Source organism: Halichoerus grypus, chromosome 4 (genome assembly GCF_964656455.1).
Source record: "Halichoerus grypus chromosome 4, mHalGry1.hap1.1, whole genome shotgun sequence".
Lineage (NCBI taxonomy): Eukaryota > Metazoa > Chordata > Mammalia > Carnivora > Phocidae > Halichoerus > Halichoerus grypus.
This window is the reverse complement of record NC_135715.1, coordinates 143,576,461-143,590,745: the sequence shown is the minus strand read 5'-3', so window position 1 is coordinate 143,590,745 and position 14,285 is coordinate 143,576,461. Positions and strand designations below refer to the sequence as shown.

At 39.3% G+C, this 14,285-nt stretch overlaps 1 protein-coding gene, 1 long non-coding RNA gene and 1 pseudogene across 3 annotated transcripts in view; 1 reads left to right on the top strand and 2 right to left on the bottom strand.

Moving 5' to 3' along the window:
- Positions 1-14,285, top strand: part of LOC118527777 (uncharacterized) — a 151,489-nt gene that overhangs the window by 67,735 nt on the left and 69,469 nt on the right. The gene's annotated exons all lie outside the window — the stretch shown is intronic.
- PPP1R1C (protein phosphatase 1 regulatory inhibitor subunit 1C) overlaps positions 1-14,285 on the bottom strand; it is a 125,326-nt gene that overhangs the window by 64,252 nt on the left and 46,789 nt on the right. For both annotated transcript variants that reach the window (XM_078071068.1, XM_036079759.2), the window contains exons 3-4: positions 5,437-5,474; positions 3,320-3,380 (exon numbers count right to left, since the gene is read on the bottom strand). In XM_078071068.1, coding sequence (XP_077927194.1) covers positions 3,320-3,380; positions 5,437-5,474 — 99 coding nt within the window. The remainder of the gene's footprint in view (positions 1-3,319; positions 3,381-5,436; positions 5,475-14,285) is intronic.
- Positions 7,387-14,285, bottom strand: part of LOC118527774 (mitochondrial-processing peptidase subunit alpha-like) — a 40,446-nt pseudogene continuing 33,547 nt past the window's right edge.

Here is a 14,285-nt window from a genome sequence, read left to right as displayed (position 1 = left end):
AAGATTATAGCTTGCTGAAAATTCAGACGATGGTTAGTATTTTTTAGCAATAAAGTATTTTCAAATGAAGGCATATCCATTTTTTTTAGACATAATGCTATTGCAAACTTAATAGACTACACTATAGTGTAAGCATAGCTTTTATATGCACTGGGGAACTAAAAAATTCATTTGATTTGCTTTATTGCAGTGGTTTAGAATACCTTCAAGGTATGTCTATATATTCTGGCAAAGAGATGATTGTGATTTGAAATATGGTGGTGATATCGGAGATAAGAGAAAAGATGGGAGAGATAAGAGATACTAATGGGGGAAACCCATGAGAGCGAGTGTTCGACTATTAAAGAGAGTGAAAGAGAGGGAGGATCCCTGGAAGCTCTCAGAACTCGGCAATATTCAGCTAGGCAGATGGATATTCCACTTGCTGAGAAGGGAAACAGTGGAAGACAAACTGATTTGGTGTTGAGAAGATTCAAAAGTCAGTCTTGAACATATTAATTTTGATCTCATTATTATTTTGATCTCCATGAGACATGTTAGGTAGGTGATTGGATATTTGAGTCTGGTCAATCTTTAGACTTGCTGCAGCAGAATCACTTGGAACTTTTGATTATCTGACTCCACCTCAGGCCTAATATACTGGAATCCGCAAGAAGACATAGCCAGTGTAATACCTTGAGGTTAGATGCAGTGGAAAAAACTCAGTTCATCACTTGATAGTTGCCCTAGTTAACATTTAAGCTCCTTGAACACGTTGAATGCCTATAATGTTATGAATAGAAAGACAGCCAGACCAAGTACTAAATCTGTTATTACGTTCTAAGAGTAAATGTGCTGGACAAACCATGAAATGCCTCTGAAGGAAGACAGCCATATACAGATTCTTCTATTTACATTTCCATATTTGTATCATATGGTGCTGCCACCTTGGCCATAAACTAATTGATCCAGGTACCAGGCCCTAAAAGGCAACCACCCAATGATTCCAGTGGTCACTGAGATGATCTTTCTTAAGAATCCAGCCCAACTGATGCATCATTCTGGATGGTAATTCATTTACCAAATCATATTTTTCTCTTTGACCAGAGGGGAGGGGAGTGGGAAAAATTAAAACTAGAAAAACAGAAGCATTTGGATAAGTAGACCTGGACATGTCTCTGTTTGCTGAAACCTGGTGGAGACATAAGTACCACTGTTAGTGAAAGAGAAAAACTAAATGTACTTAGGAGATAGACTAATCTGTCCATGCATTAATTGAAACAGAAATAGTTGGGATGTAGCATCTCTCCCCTCTTGCCACTTTGGTTTCTATACCTGGTAATTCCTCACAACTGAGCAAAGGAAGGGAGAAGGAAGGATTTTGGCCAGTTTGTTTTTGTTTTGTTTGTTTTGTTGTATTTTGTTTTGTTTCACCAACCAGTTATTTGCTAGGTCTTTCAAGAAGTCCTCCTTGGCCTTTCTGTAGAGTAATTTTTTTAGAACTATTAATCACATCTGTTGCTGCTTTGCTCTCCCAGCAAAAAAATTTTTTTATACTCAATAATGTATAATGATGTTCCACTGCATTTTGAAGAAAATTACGCATTTCAGAGCAATTGTATTATTGTATTTAGCATCTCAATAACATTTCCTTTGCTAATTCATCTTTCTTATGATTGATTTCTTAATGTGCTCACAATGCACCATATGTTACCATAGCTTAATTTTGTCTTGAAATATTCATTTCTAGCTCTTGGGGACAGGTAGACTGAATAAAATATGTGGATTTGGCTTTCTCTCTCTCTCTCTCCCTTTTTTGAATCAGAAGCAGGAGATTTACCCAGGTATTTACTGGTTATAAATGAGGACCTAAGTGGCTTGTAATAACATCCTGGTAGCCTCTTGAAAGAATTACTGTGCTTTCCCAAGCCTTTAACTCATGACCAAACTGACTGTCACTGAACGGCCATCTTGGAGAGATAGACAGTAGTAAAGTAAGGTCACATGTGAAAATATGCAATATGACTAACTTCCCTAAATGTTAGGATCCCACATTCTTATGATATTTGAGAGCTAAATATAATCAAAGCTCTTGGGGCTTTGATTTTAAGAATTTCCTTTAAAAATAATATTATTCTCTGAGGACATGAGAACAGTATTACTTTATTTAGTTAAGCCATCCTAAAATAGAACAGAGGAAATCATTAAATTGTGAACATATATCTTTTACTTTTGCCCATTCATGCCAAAACTGATGCGTCTTAAAAGTACAAGATGACTTACAATAGGAAATAGATCTTCAAATGAGTATATTAATCTTTGGAGAGGGAAGCCTGATACTCTCAATAATTACCCTGGAAATACAGTACAATACTGATGACTGTGTTATTTACTGCAGTCTTACAAACAAACAAATAGGGTATTTTATAGCTGCACAGGAAGGAAGTTTACTGAAAGTAGTTATTAATGTGTCCATTTATATTTCACCTCCCTGAAAAAAAGCCTCAAATCTAGAGAGAATACAGAGTGGAAAATTTCACTCCCAATTTAGACATCTCTCCAGACTCCAGAGGAAACTGCTCAGCTGGCCTCTCTTGTAGTTGAAACTGAGCTTGATGAGCCACTGGGCCAACGGCCCAAGTGACAGACTGGAACAGGAGCTACTGGACCGAGCACACTCTGCCTCATGTCAGGAACGTTTTTGTGTGAGAAATAAAAGAAGCCTTCCCTGGAACTGGTGTCAGTCAAAATTCTGACACACTTAGATGTTCTTTTAGCAGTTCCAGTTTTGGGGGAGAAATCTGGGAAAATGCCAGGATCTGAGCTAGCATTTTTAGTTGTTATTTGAACAGCTGTTACATGTATGGCTAATCGCTGTTTCATTGGGCTTCTTAGAGCTATTCTTGACATAAGGCAATGAGGCAACACTTTACACTAAATATGCCCCAAATTCAAGTTATTCTACTTTGCATAAGCTAAGAAAAAAAATGGCAATGGTCTGGCAGCACTGTCAAGGGTAATTAGGGATTCTGGAAAGATCCCTTCAAAGAAAATATGTGAGGAAGGGTAAAAGAAAAATCTTTGTCATTATTTTGGAAAATGAGAATTTCCAGACTGAAATTCTGAGACATCTCTAGTTATTCCTTCTTCAGCTACCTATTTTACTCTTGATGAAACTAAGTTTTAAATGAGTAAAATATCTTATTGAAAGTCACATTATCAAGTTGTAGAGCTAAGACTAGATCAAGCTTATAATCAAGCATATGGTCAATGAAAACAGACAGCCTGCCAGCCATGAACTCAACACTCACAGCAACCCGAAACAGTACCTGAACAGTACCTTTCATGGCCGGTGGTGTGTACACGCTCTGCTTCCTTTGCTTTGGGGATGCATTTTGTGACTGTGGACAAAGAGAAAAGAGGAAAAGCATTATTTGAGTAAAAATTAGCCCTGTGAGGGAAACAAACACTGTGCCATATTTCAAAGAGCTTTCTGATTCCCCCTGTTATGACGTACAACTCAAATCAATGAGAAATTATATACATGTTCGCTGACAGCACAGTTTTAAGAGATATATAAAGCAATTTCATCATACAACTCTTTATCACAGTCCTGAAATTACTCTTTTTCTCACCTAGTAGCATTCATTTATTTTTAAAAGAAAGAGAGAAAGAGACACCAATCCCTTTTGTTTGGGAGAAAAAACACAACTGCCAGAACAATGTATACTCCAAAAGCTATGTCCATGGGATAACTATACCTGCTCAAAGGATTTTTGAGTGGTTCTGGATAGACAATGAGGGTTTTCGTATGTAATATCAATTTATAAACTTCTGGAATTGACACGTTCAATCTAACATCTCCATTTACTTGGAATTAGTGTTGAGATAATATTCTCTTCTATTTTCAACAGATAAATAAGTCCTTTCCTAACAAAACTGCTGTGTAACACTTACCTACATATACTAGATCAGGATTGAATTATTGAAGAGAGAATTTTTGCATTAAAAATTACAAAAATTGGAACATAGAAACATATTTCATGGTTAAAACCACAAACTAATCATATATATGTGAATATGTAAATAGTATTATTTATTATTGTAAAATACATATATATGGTCTATACCCCAATCAGAATATGTCAAAGATTCCTTTTTAATAGTGTGTTGATTTCTGTTTCAATGTGGCAAAGGCAGTGGTCTTAATCAATGAGTTTTTGTGCCTCGATCATTTTTGCTTTGAAAAGGTTAGGTATAAGTAGTTACAAGACTCTTTTTCGGAATTATTCTAGGCAAAACTAGAAACTGTTTCATTGACAGTACACAGAATTTGAGGTATCTTCCCTTGTACATACTAAAGCTTATTTGCCTTCAAAAGTATCATCAAGATAGACATTTACTTGATGCAAAAACAATACATTAAAAAGTAAAAAATTTCAACCAATAGTTGTCAAATCCATATCAGCCAAACATATGGTACAAGCAAATTTCTCCAAAATAGAATGTTTCAGTACCACCAGTTCATTATGCACAGGTATAGACAGAGCAACTCTATATTAATGTTCAATGTGTGGATGATTGATATTTCTGATGTTCCTTTACTGTATTCAGTCTCATCTGGTTGATTTCAAGAAGCAATCACTTTTGGGATTTCTCATATTTATTTCCATATACACATTCAAAGATCAAGTGGAAAATTAATCCTACAGAAAAGTTTGTTTAGTACCATGTAGTAAAACTTCTTAAGCAATAAAAACTGCTTTATATGTATGTAAGAGTTCAGTTGTCAAAGCATTTTCACATACACAATCTCATTAAATTTTTAGAAAAGTCTTAAGAGATACTATTTGGTATTTTGTTCTTTCTATTGCTCTCTGCCTAACTAATGCAGCCATGGGAATGACTTGTATGTCTGCACACTAGTCAGTATTTGTTCTATTTCTGAGCATAAGTTTACTCGCTTCCTTGTATTCAATATATTTTATATTATCAGCTCCCCTAGCCTTCCCTGGTTCCTATTTTCCATCTGAACTCCTACATGTGTATGTGAACCTCTGACCTCAGGGTCTGCTCTTGGCTTCACATTCCAGAAGACCCTTTAAGAGGTGCCTGCTCCCTATCTTCTTGCTCCAGGATTCCAACAGTGGCTGGCCCTAGCCTGTAGTTGGTCATAAACAACTAGTCACTAAATTGAAAGTATCAATACCGTATCTTATCACTAAAAGCAATGGTTTATTTTACAAGTTTTTTCAGGGGTTGGCATTTCATAGGTTGAGAACCAAAGTAGCACAGAGGCAGAGATTTAACGACCCCATTTTACTGTTTCTTCAGTCAGGAAAAGCAAACTAGTTCTTATATCAATTGTCTTGACATATTTTATAAAACATTAAACCAACCTAATTATGTTTTTAATTGATTTGAACACCTATTTATACAAAATATAAGAAAACTTACTTCGGCTTGGGTGTTGGTCACCCTCTTGTCATCTGTTTCTGCAAGAGAAGTAGATATATTTTATTAGAAAGGTGGTTTCTTCTTTATAATATGCATATTAACATTTTCAACAATTTGATAAAAAATAATTTAATAATCACCTTGTGTTTTTTTTTTTAAGATTTTGTTGATTTATTTGACAGAGAGAGAGAGCACAAGCAGGGGGAGCGGCAGGCAGAGGTGGAGGCAGAGGGAGAAGCAGACTCCCCACTGAGCAGGGAGCCCGACGTGGGGCTCGATCCCAGGACTCTGAGATCATGACCTGAGCCTAAGGCAGACGCTTGGCCACCCAGACGCCCTGCCTTATGTTTATATAACATCTGTGGCTAAGGTAAAGGGGGACAGAAGGAGATGGTTTCCTTCTGAGATAATCTTTTCCCTAAGTGTTAAAAAAGGCAGGGGGAAAAAAAAAGGCATCTGTCTCAAAATTCCAAATTGCCCTCCTTCCAGTAATCCAGAAAGGAAACCAGGGAAATGGCCCTTGAATCAACTATTGCTGTCATCAACCTCACAGTGTTAAGGCATAAATAATCTCCTCTGTGGATTTTGCTGCCAGTCTACTCACTGTAGCTTGTCAAATTTCCTCAAGTTGGCCACTAAGCTGAACAAAGCTCCTTTTCCATTCTGCCCAATCACTCTGACTCTGAAAGCGGCAGCACCCTCTTTTCCATAGGCCCATGGAAAGAACCAGTTACTTTGTCAGAAATATTTCTTATGACAAACCTAGAGAAACGTGTAGGCTGTCTGTATAAAAAAGAATGTGAGGAGGCAGAGACAGGAGGAAGAGGAGCTCACATACTGCCTTTCAATGGGTGGAGGACCTCTGGGCTGAATTTCTTTCATACCTCCTCATCTACTTTACATGGATCTTGACATTTTTAAAAATATTTAGATGTTTAGTTGACTTCCTTAAAACATCTGTCCCTCTCTCATCTGTACTGCAGAGGCTGGGTTTCTCCACGTTTCAAAAACTAGGACTTGGAGGGGCACCTGCATGGCTCAGTCAGTTGATTGTCCCAGTCTTGATCTCAGCTCAGGTCTTGATCTCAGGGTCGTGTGTTCAAGCCCAAGTCGGGCTTCACCCTGGGCATGGAGCCTACTTAAAAAAGAAAAAAATAGGACTTGGAGACTCTCTTCTCCAACCAAACTGCAGCCAGATGTTGTGCAATCCCCTGACTGCCAGGTGCCAGGGATTACTGCAGCATCACCACTACTGGACGTGGTCAATGTGGGTTCCCACTCGGGGCCCCTGGGCAGGGGTGGGGGGTAGTTGTTCAAGTTTGCAAACCACAAAGCTATCCTATATTACCAAAGCCATCTGACTTTAATTCTCCTGAAACATCCAGACATGCAGAACCTAGAGCTCCTTAGTCTCCTACCTTTTAAAATGTTCACAGGCTTTGCAGTTACCCTAGCCAGCAATTGTAAGAAACCCTGCCCCATGCTGGGTTTCTTACTCCTGACTAGCCCTCCGGCCCCTGTGAGGAGGCAGTCTGGCGCTGGCTGACACACTGGCAACTGCTAAATCAGGGAACACAGGACAGAGGTAGGAACACTAACCTGGTTTTCTACAGCAGGCTGAGTTTAACGTTCCTGCACTTCATCCTATTTCTCGCTGCAATGGTGAAGGTAAACCTTTTAATCCACTGAGTGGCACATTTAATACTGAAGGCTGGAAATTGAGCTGTGCTCCGTGGCATTAAATTTGTTCAAGTTTAACAGAAAGGTCCTACACTTTGCACCGCTTGTGAAATTTGGCACTAAATTCACACCCAAGAAACGTGCCTCAACACGGGCTCTGTCTAGAGCTCGCGATCTGGGTGGGATTTCGGAGGGCCTCTACCAGAAGAACCCAGATGTTCTGCACAGGCGTGTGTCTTCACTCCACAACGCAGCCGGAGGGCTTGAGAGTCAGCGGGTCAGTAAATCACCCGGAGCAGCCACTGTAGGCTTCCCGTGGAACAACTAGAAGCGACTCTGAGGATGTCTTCTAGCTTCGCATAGCAGATGAGTGTGCACAGCTCCAGGGCAGCTTTCTGGAACGGGTCGCCAGCACCTGCCTCCCCGCATTCTCGAAGATCACAGGCCTGCACTCCCGGTTCAGCATGAGCATGGACATGAGCCGCGCCTTGGTTCGCTCCAGCGCCACCACCCCCACATTCCAGCCATTAAAATGAATTTCTTCGTGATGATTTCCACCCTTTCTCGAACCTGTCCAGGGTCGGCCCTGGCGTGGACGCACAAGAGGTCCGTGTCCCCGTAGCTTGGGGGGGGCGCTGGGGGGCGCTGTGCTGTACACCCGGTGGTGCCTGTTGAGCACGCTGACGTTGAGCCTGGCAAATACTCCCGTGCTGGGCTGCCGGGTGAGAAGGCGCCGCCGCCTCCCAACCTGTTCTGCACAGGAAGGGATGAAAATTTCCTCCAAGAAGTAACAGCTCTCCAGTCCTATCCTGACGTGCGTGAGCTCAGGGAACGGGGCAGGGCCCAGGCTAACGTCGGACAGGTGGTTTTCCAGCCTGGCAACCTCTCCCCGTGGACTCTAACACTGATCTGTCCACGTCCTCAGCCTCCTCACAAGCCCAGGCGCGGCGGGTTCCCAGGAGGTACTTCCCGGCGCGTTCCACCAGGTGCGCATGCTCCGACCCACCCCAGCCCACGCCGTGGGGTCTGGGGTGTATTTAGTAGTTTGTGGGGAATGAAGTACTTGTCCATCTATCTTCGCTGTATTTTCTGTGGCGCAGAAACGGTAGAGACCCACTGTGTTCTCCCGGTAAGCGGCCCTAGGAATCACCTCGGGGAGAAGCGGTTCTGGGTCAGGCCGCCTATGGAGGGCCTCCAGCTCAGACGGACAGGCATTCGCGTCTTGTCCTGTCTTCCCCTGTGAGCCTGGGGTGCAGGACGGCGGCAGCAAACCCGCCGCGGTGCGCCGGCCTTTACAGTCAGCAGACGCGGTGCACGAGGCGCTCTCGACGCCTGGCTGACACATAGAATAGCCCGCGCTTTTCCAAGGTAAGCAGAACTTCTTTGCTCAGACCCATCGGTAGGCGAAAATGCCAGTTTCTCCACTAAGATGTTTTGCCTCATATCGCGATTCTGAATTAATAAGAATTCCTACCGTACAAAATTGTCCACACTGGTTTGGGGATGCCACCCGGAAGCGCGTTATCCAGTGTGGTTACTTCAGTTTCAAACTTTTCCTCCATCCACTGTAGCCAAAACGGGCGTGGGCACTGCGGGTAAGGGTGAAGAGAGCGGGGGTACCGGGAAAAGCACCGCTGCTGCTGAATTGGCTGTGCGCGGGCTCCAGGGCTGGCCTCCCGCGGCGCCCTGGCGGCTCTGCCTCCCCGACCCTAGCCGCCATGGGGAGCAGGGCGGGGGGGGGGGGGTCTCCCCGCCTCTTGACCTATTGGCGCAGTTACCCTTTCCTGACTCTTAGGTGAGTGCCAAAGCTGAGAGACTGGGCCCGTGGTCCAAAAACAACGAGCAGTTCATCAAAGAGTAACTCCCTAAAGACAAAGATACAGATCTGCATTTATTGACGTGAAGACATATACTGTATAAATTAAAAGGATTTCAAAACTATAGGTATGGTATTTTTATTTCATAAAGTATAGATAAACTATCTGGAGAGAGATGATAGAGAAATGAATGTATATTCATAGAAGGATATATTCAGTATCTTAACTGTAATTATCTCTCGATGATTGAATAACTCATTCCATCTTCTCTCTCCCTGTACTGTTTCTTTTTCTAGTGAACATGCATTACTTTTATAATGAAAAACTATATGTATCGTGTGGATATATAGAAACACGTATATGTAGTGAAATTTCTGTGTAAGTCCACAGTGCAGAGAGTTGATATTTCATATAGTAAGAAACGAAAATAGACAAGCAGCAAAAAATAAATAAATAAAATAAGTTTAAAAAATAAAAATAGACAAGCAGTTAGAATGAATAGTATATATCACTATTGTTTATTTTAATCTTATATCTTGATTACTAGATTTTTAGAAGTTATGGAACCTTCTAATGAATTTACCCTCCCTTGTATAGGGGTAGGCAAACAGGAAGTATTGGCTGAGGACAGCAATCACAATTGTTTGTTATAATCACTGGAAGTATCTGGGTGATTATCAGATAGCTGTGAATATATTGAATTGAGCAATTCTATCAATGCAAAATCTTTTGCTATCATCTTTTAAGTAAATATCAAATATGATCCACTTTAACAATGCATGTATTCTGATCCATTGGATCATTAAATGCCAGTGGTGTTTCTTTTTTTTTTTAAGATCTACTTATTTATTTTAGACAGAGAGCACAGAGGGGAGGGGCAGAGGGAGAGAAAGAGAGAAACTCAAGCGGACTCCACCCTGAACGGGGAGCCCACTCAGGGCTCCATCTCAGACCCTGAGATAACGACCTGAGCTGAAACCAAGAGTTAAAGGCTTAACCCAATATGCCACCCAGGCACTCCAACCAGTGGTGTTTCTTAATATTTAATTTATGCCCTAGGAGTTTTCAGAATTCAACCCAGGACTCAGAACCTATTATTTTAAGAACAAAATGGTGTCCAGTCATTCAGCCTTGTGCTTTCCTACTTTCTGACTATAACACACACTAAAACAGTGTCTTTCCAAGGCAACTGTGTAGACTTCACTCATTGCATAATTCAATGAAAAAGGTTTTTATTCTTCTTGGTTAGTTTTTCTTATTAATATTCGTCTTGAACTGATTAGGTTAGCCAGATATAAAGCCTTTTTAAAAAACATAGAATTTTGTTTTATATTATAAGCCTGTTTTGCCTAACTCCAAAATAGCTTATATTTCTTCTCTACTCTGAGTTTTTGGGGAGTATCAAAGAAAGAAACATAAATTACATTTTGTTTAGAATTCAAACATATGTTTTTTTTCCACTTCACTCATTTGAGACTTGTTCTAATTAACTGACAGAAATTTAGTCTATTTAGTCACCTGACAACAAAATATAATCATACATGTTTGTTATATGATCATATCATTTTATTTTACTGAAAATATTAGAGCACAATAAGAAAAAACTGCATATTTTGTGATTTCAGTTATTTCACACCAAAAGACAAAAACAGAAATAACTAATTCTAAAATGTGGTAGATAATTTCCTTTCATCAAGGTTGAAGCAATGAAGCAACATTCTATTGTGTTGTTGCAATGATCTCGCATTTGTTTTGATGTGGGACTGTCATAGGAGAAAGTAGTGTGACCAGTCATCATCCAGTCCAATAGAATTCACTACAGTAGGATTGAATTTCACGAAACCACCATTATTATGTGTGATGACAAGTCTCTCTTTTACACACACACCCCAGCTAGATTATTTTATTTATCAAGGCATTCCTTTGGCATTGTCTAAACATAACTATTAACAGACAGAGTTAGAGCCAAATATGCCTGCTCAAACAGGAGGAAGGAAATTGAGATTTCCCAATATCCTTTGGTTTCCGTGGCAAAGACTGTAGGTTTGTTTTCACTGATTCTTATTTTATCTGACCAATTCGGCATGGAATCAGATCTCTGGCCACCTAAAGCATATGCAGAACTTTATTATAAATACCAATTTTGAATTGCTTTTGTGGTCAGTGGCACTCACTTGATCCAGTGTATATACTCCATCATTTAACTGTAATGTGATAAATTTAGTTTCCATAGCTTTTCTTCTTTGTAGCAGTTGCCATAAAAAACTGTGCTTTAATCTGTTAGTTGCCTATGACTTTGTTGGAATAATAGGTTAAGAAAAATCAGATTCTCTCATCCCTATTGACTCTACCAAAGGAAAGTTCAGGAATGAACATTGGAATGGTGTCTTTTAAATGTCTCTTTGCCATCCACATTGAGGTTTCTATTGGATTGTCTCCTTGTAGGGATACTTAAGATTGTCACTTGATGTTCTAATTAGTACATATTTCTCTACTTAGGAAGATGGCTATAAAGTCAGGTGAAAAGAATTCTAAAATCTAGAAAAATTTTGTGTATAACCCCCACATTCTAGTTGGTCATCACACCATGATACCACCGAGCTTTCTGCTGTGTAAGTTTATTTCATATGATAAATTGACTGCTTATGTTACATTAACAAAAACCTGGGTGAAAATTGATTCAAGGTTCTTAATTTCCTATCAATTAAGTATTTTGTTGTATATGTAATTAAGTGTTCAATCCATTAACTTACAGCAATTTCCATAACTTTTATTAATAACTGAAAAAAATATTGCCTCTATCCCATATGAGGCAATCTAAGACAGTGCTTCTGCAGACAGATCCTTCTAAAGGTAGTGATTGTAGGAGCAGAGGTCATTGACACCTTTATACTTAAACTATAATTATTCAAAACCATCCCTTAAAATAAATCCTGAAAGAGATCAGACTAATTTCCTGGATTACCTTGAACCAAAAAAAAAAAGTAAATTTTTTATTTATTTTGCTGAAATTTTTGTTACATACAGTGTCACTTAATACTTTTTCTACCAAATTTACCATTAAAAATCATCAATCTATAATCAATGTTTTATAATTTTTAAAAAAATATAAGAAAAATATATAGTATGAATGATTGTATTATCATATTTTTTGTTTTATAAAATATTAACCATCCACCTTCACTAGACCTGAAATATTTCATATGCATCTTTATATCCAAAAACAGATGGCTTAAATATATTTGAAGAGTGGAAATAGATATGGAGAGGTCATTATTTGTCAACATTCATTCCTATATGCTAGTCACATTTTTTATTAAAAAATATATTCTACGTGTCTTCTGAGGCAATGAGACTCATCTAATGTATCTCTAAGAATTCCATATGCTTTCACAGCAAAGTTTAAATTGAAAAATAGAGGTCATGTAAGTTTATGAAGCATGATGACAAAGTAATAATCTCTTGATTGATTTTTTTTACTTTTTAAAAGTGTCCATCAATGGAAATACTGCAGCTCATGTGGTAATGATGTTTAGTTACCAAGAAAAGCCAGGACCAGCTCTTATGAACCTTACCACTTTTCCCTGGTTAATTCTGCACTGAAAAACTCCCTCATTAAACCACAATATTCCAGCTGCCATAGTAAATATTACTAGAAGTTGATTTTTACCTCTTCTACTAATCTACTGACAAGAGAGTAAATACTACAATTGCACAGACTTTACACACTAGCCAGCATCTAAATTATTCTATAAGTTAGTCAGGAGAAAATATTTGACTGCTATAATACAATCTGGTTGAAATTGCAGTCAATTGTGTTCTGGGACTCACACTCTAGGAAATATATATAAAGCACATCCAAATTGATAAATGATATGGAAAAAAAACCTTCTACATTACAGTATTTTTCTTTGAAATTTCCTCTCAGGTTTGCAGTTGTTTTATACTCCACTTTATTATAAAAATACAAGTACTGGCTTATGGATGACAGGTGGACAGGTATGACTCAGTGGGGCAAGATTAGTACTTATTTTGGCAAGGGCCTAGAATAAGATAATTAAGCAAGGCTGTAGCATCAATGCATGGGATCTATTACCAGAGTGTGACACTGATCAGAGAACCGGTGGGGGTGGCATCTGAACGGGTGGTCCAGAGGTACTATTACGAGTTAACAAGCAGAAGGTTGCAGAGTGTCAAGTGGGGGAGAGAGGCAGCATTTTTGTATCTGAAAGACCAAAGTGGAACAATGTCATCACATAGAGTTCTGAGAGGCAATTCAGTCCTAAAGACCAGAACTGGGATTTCAGGTTACAGTACAAGCTAGTGGGGTCATATAAATAGGTTGTAAAGATCAACTTTCATGAAACTAAGCGTTAAGACCAGGGTCACAGCCGTGGAGAGTCTGGGCTGTTAGAGAATGTTTACTAAGAGACAATAGAAATTACATGGGATAGTTACAGAGCTAGGAAAATAAACAGAACAACAACAAAATACCTGCTTAATATTAAATTTTGAGGTTTTGCTTGGGGCAGTCTGTACCAGTTCACAGCAGGCCAGTGATACCACTTATTAGACCTAGAAAAGCAAGATAAATTACAGAATGCATCCAGACCTGCAGAACAAACTACAGAGATCAGAGACATCACAGAGTGAGAGGCTGACAAGTCCTCTTCGGCCACTGGCAGAGGGTACTGGAGGGGAACAGAGAATCCAGGGATTTTGGTGATTGTGTGGGACTAGAGTAATAAAACTGAAGACTTGCTCAGCATATCTTACAGTTATATGTTCCATTCCTTGTCTAATAAATGGTGTTATCTGCTTTGGCAGAAAACTGGGATACTATCCTAGGTCCTTAGTGTCCTTGCAATCAGCTTTTCTTTTAATTTTTCCTAGCACTAATTTGTGGGAGAAAAATTAATTCTGTTCTGTAGAGGAGTAGCAACGAAGGAAAGCAATTTATAGCCTTCTTCTTGAGGTGCCCTAGAGATTTAATCACAAGGACATTGGTGCTATCTTTGACAGTCTCAGGAGGAATTTACCATCAGATCTCTGAAAACAGCAGTGAAATCTAAATCATCACATTTCAGCAGATTCTCTATTTTGGTATCTAACATAGTTGAAGGTAGAATATCTTTCTTTCCAAAGACCCTTGGATCACAAGTGTTGAGGAGATCTTTTGTGGCTGTGCCATACAGAGAAGGACAGAGTTAAAGACAGAAATTCTATAGATGGCTTTAGGTCTACTAGTTGAAGAACAATCACTGACCCGTAAGCCTTCAGGACTGAATAAGATAAATCATTTACAAATGAAAGAAATTGCCATGCACAGCTTAGCTCTTCATTTTGTATGTG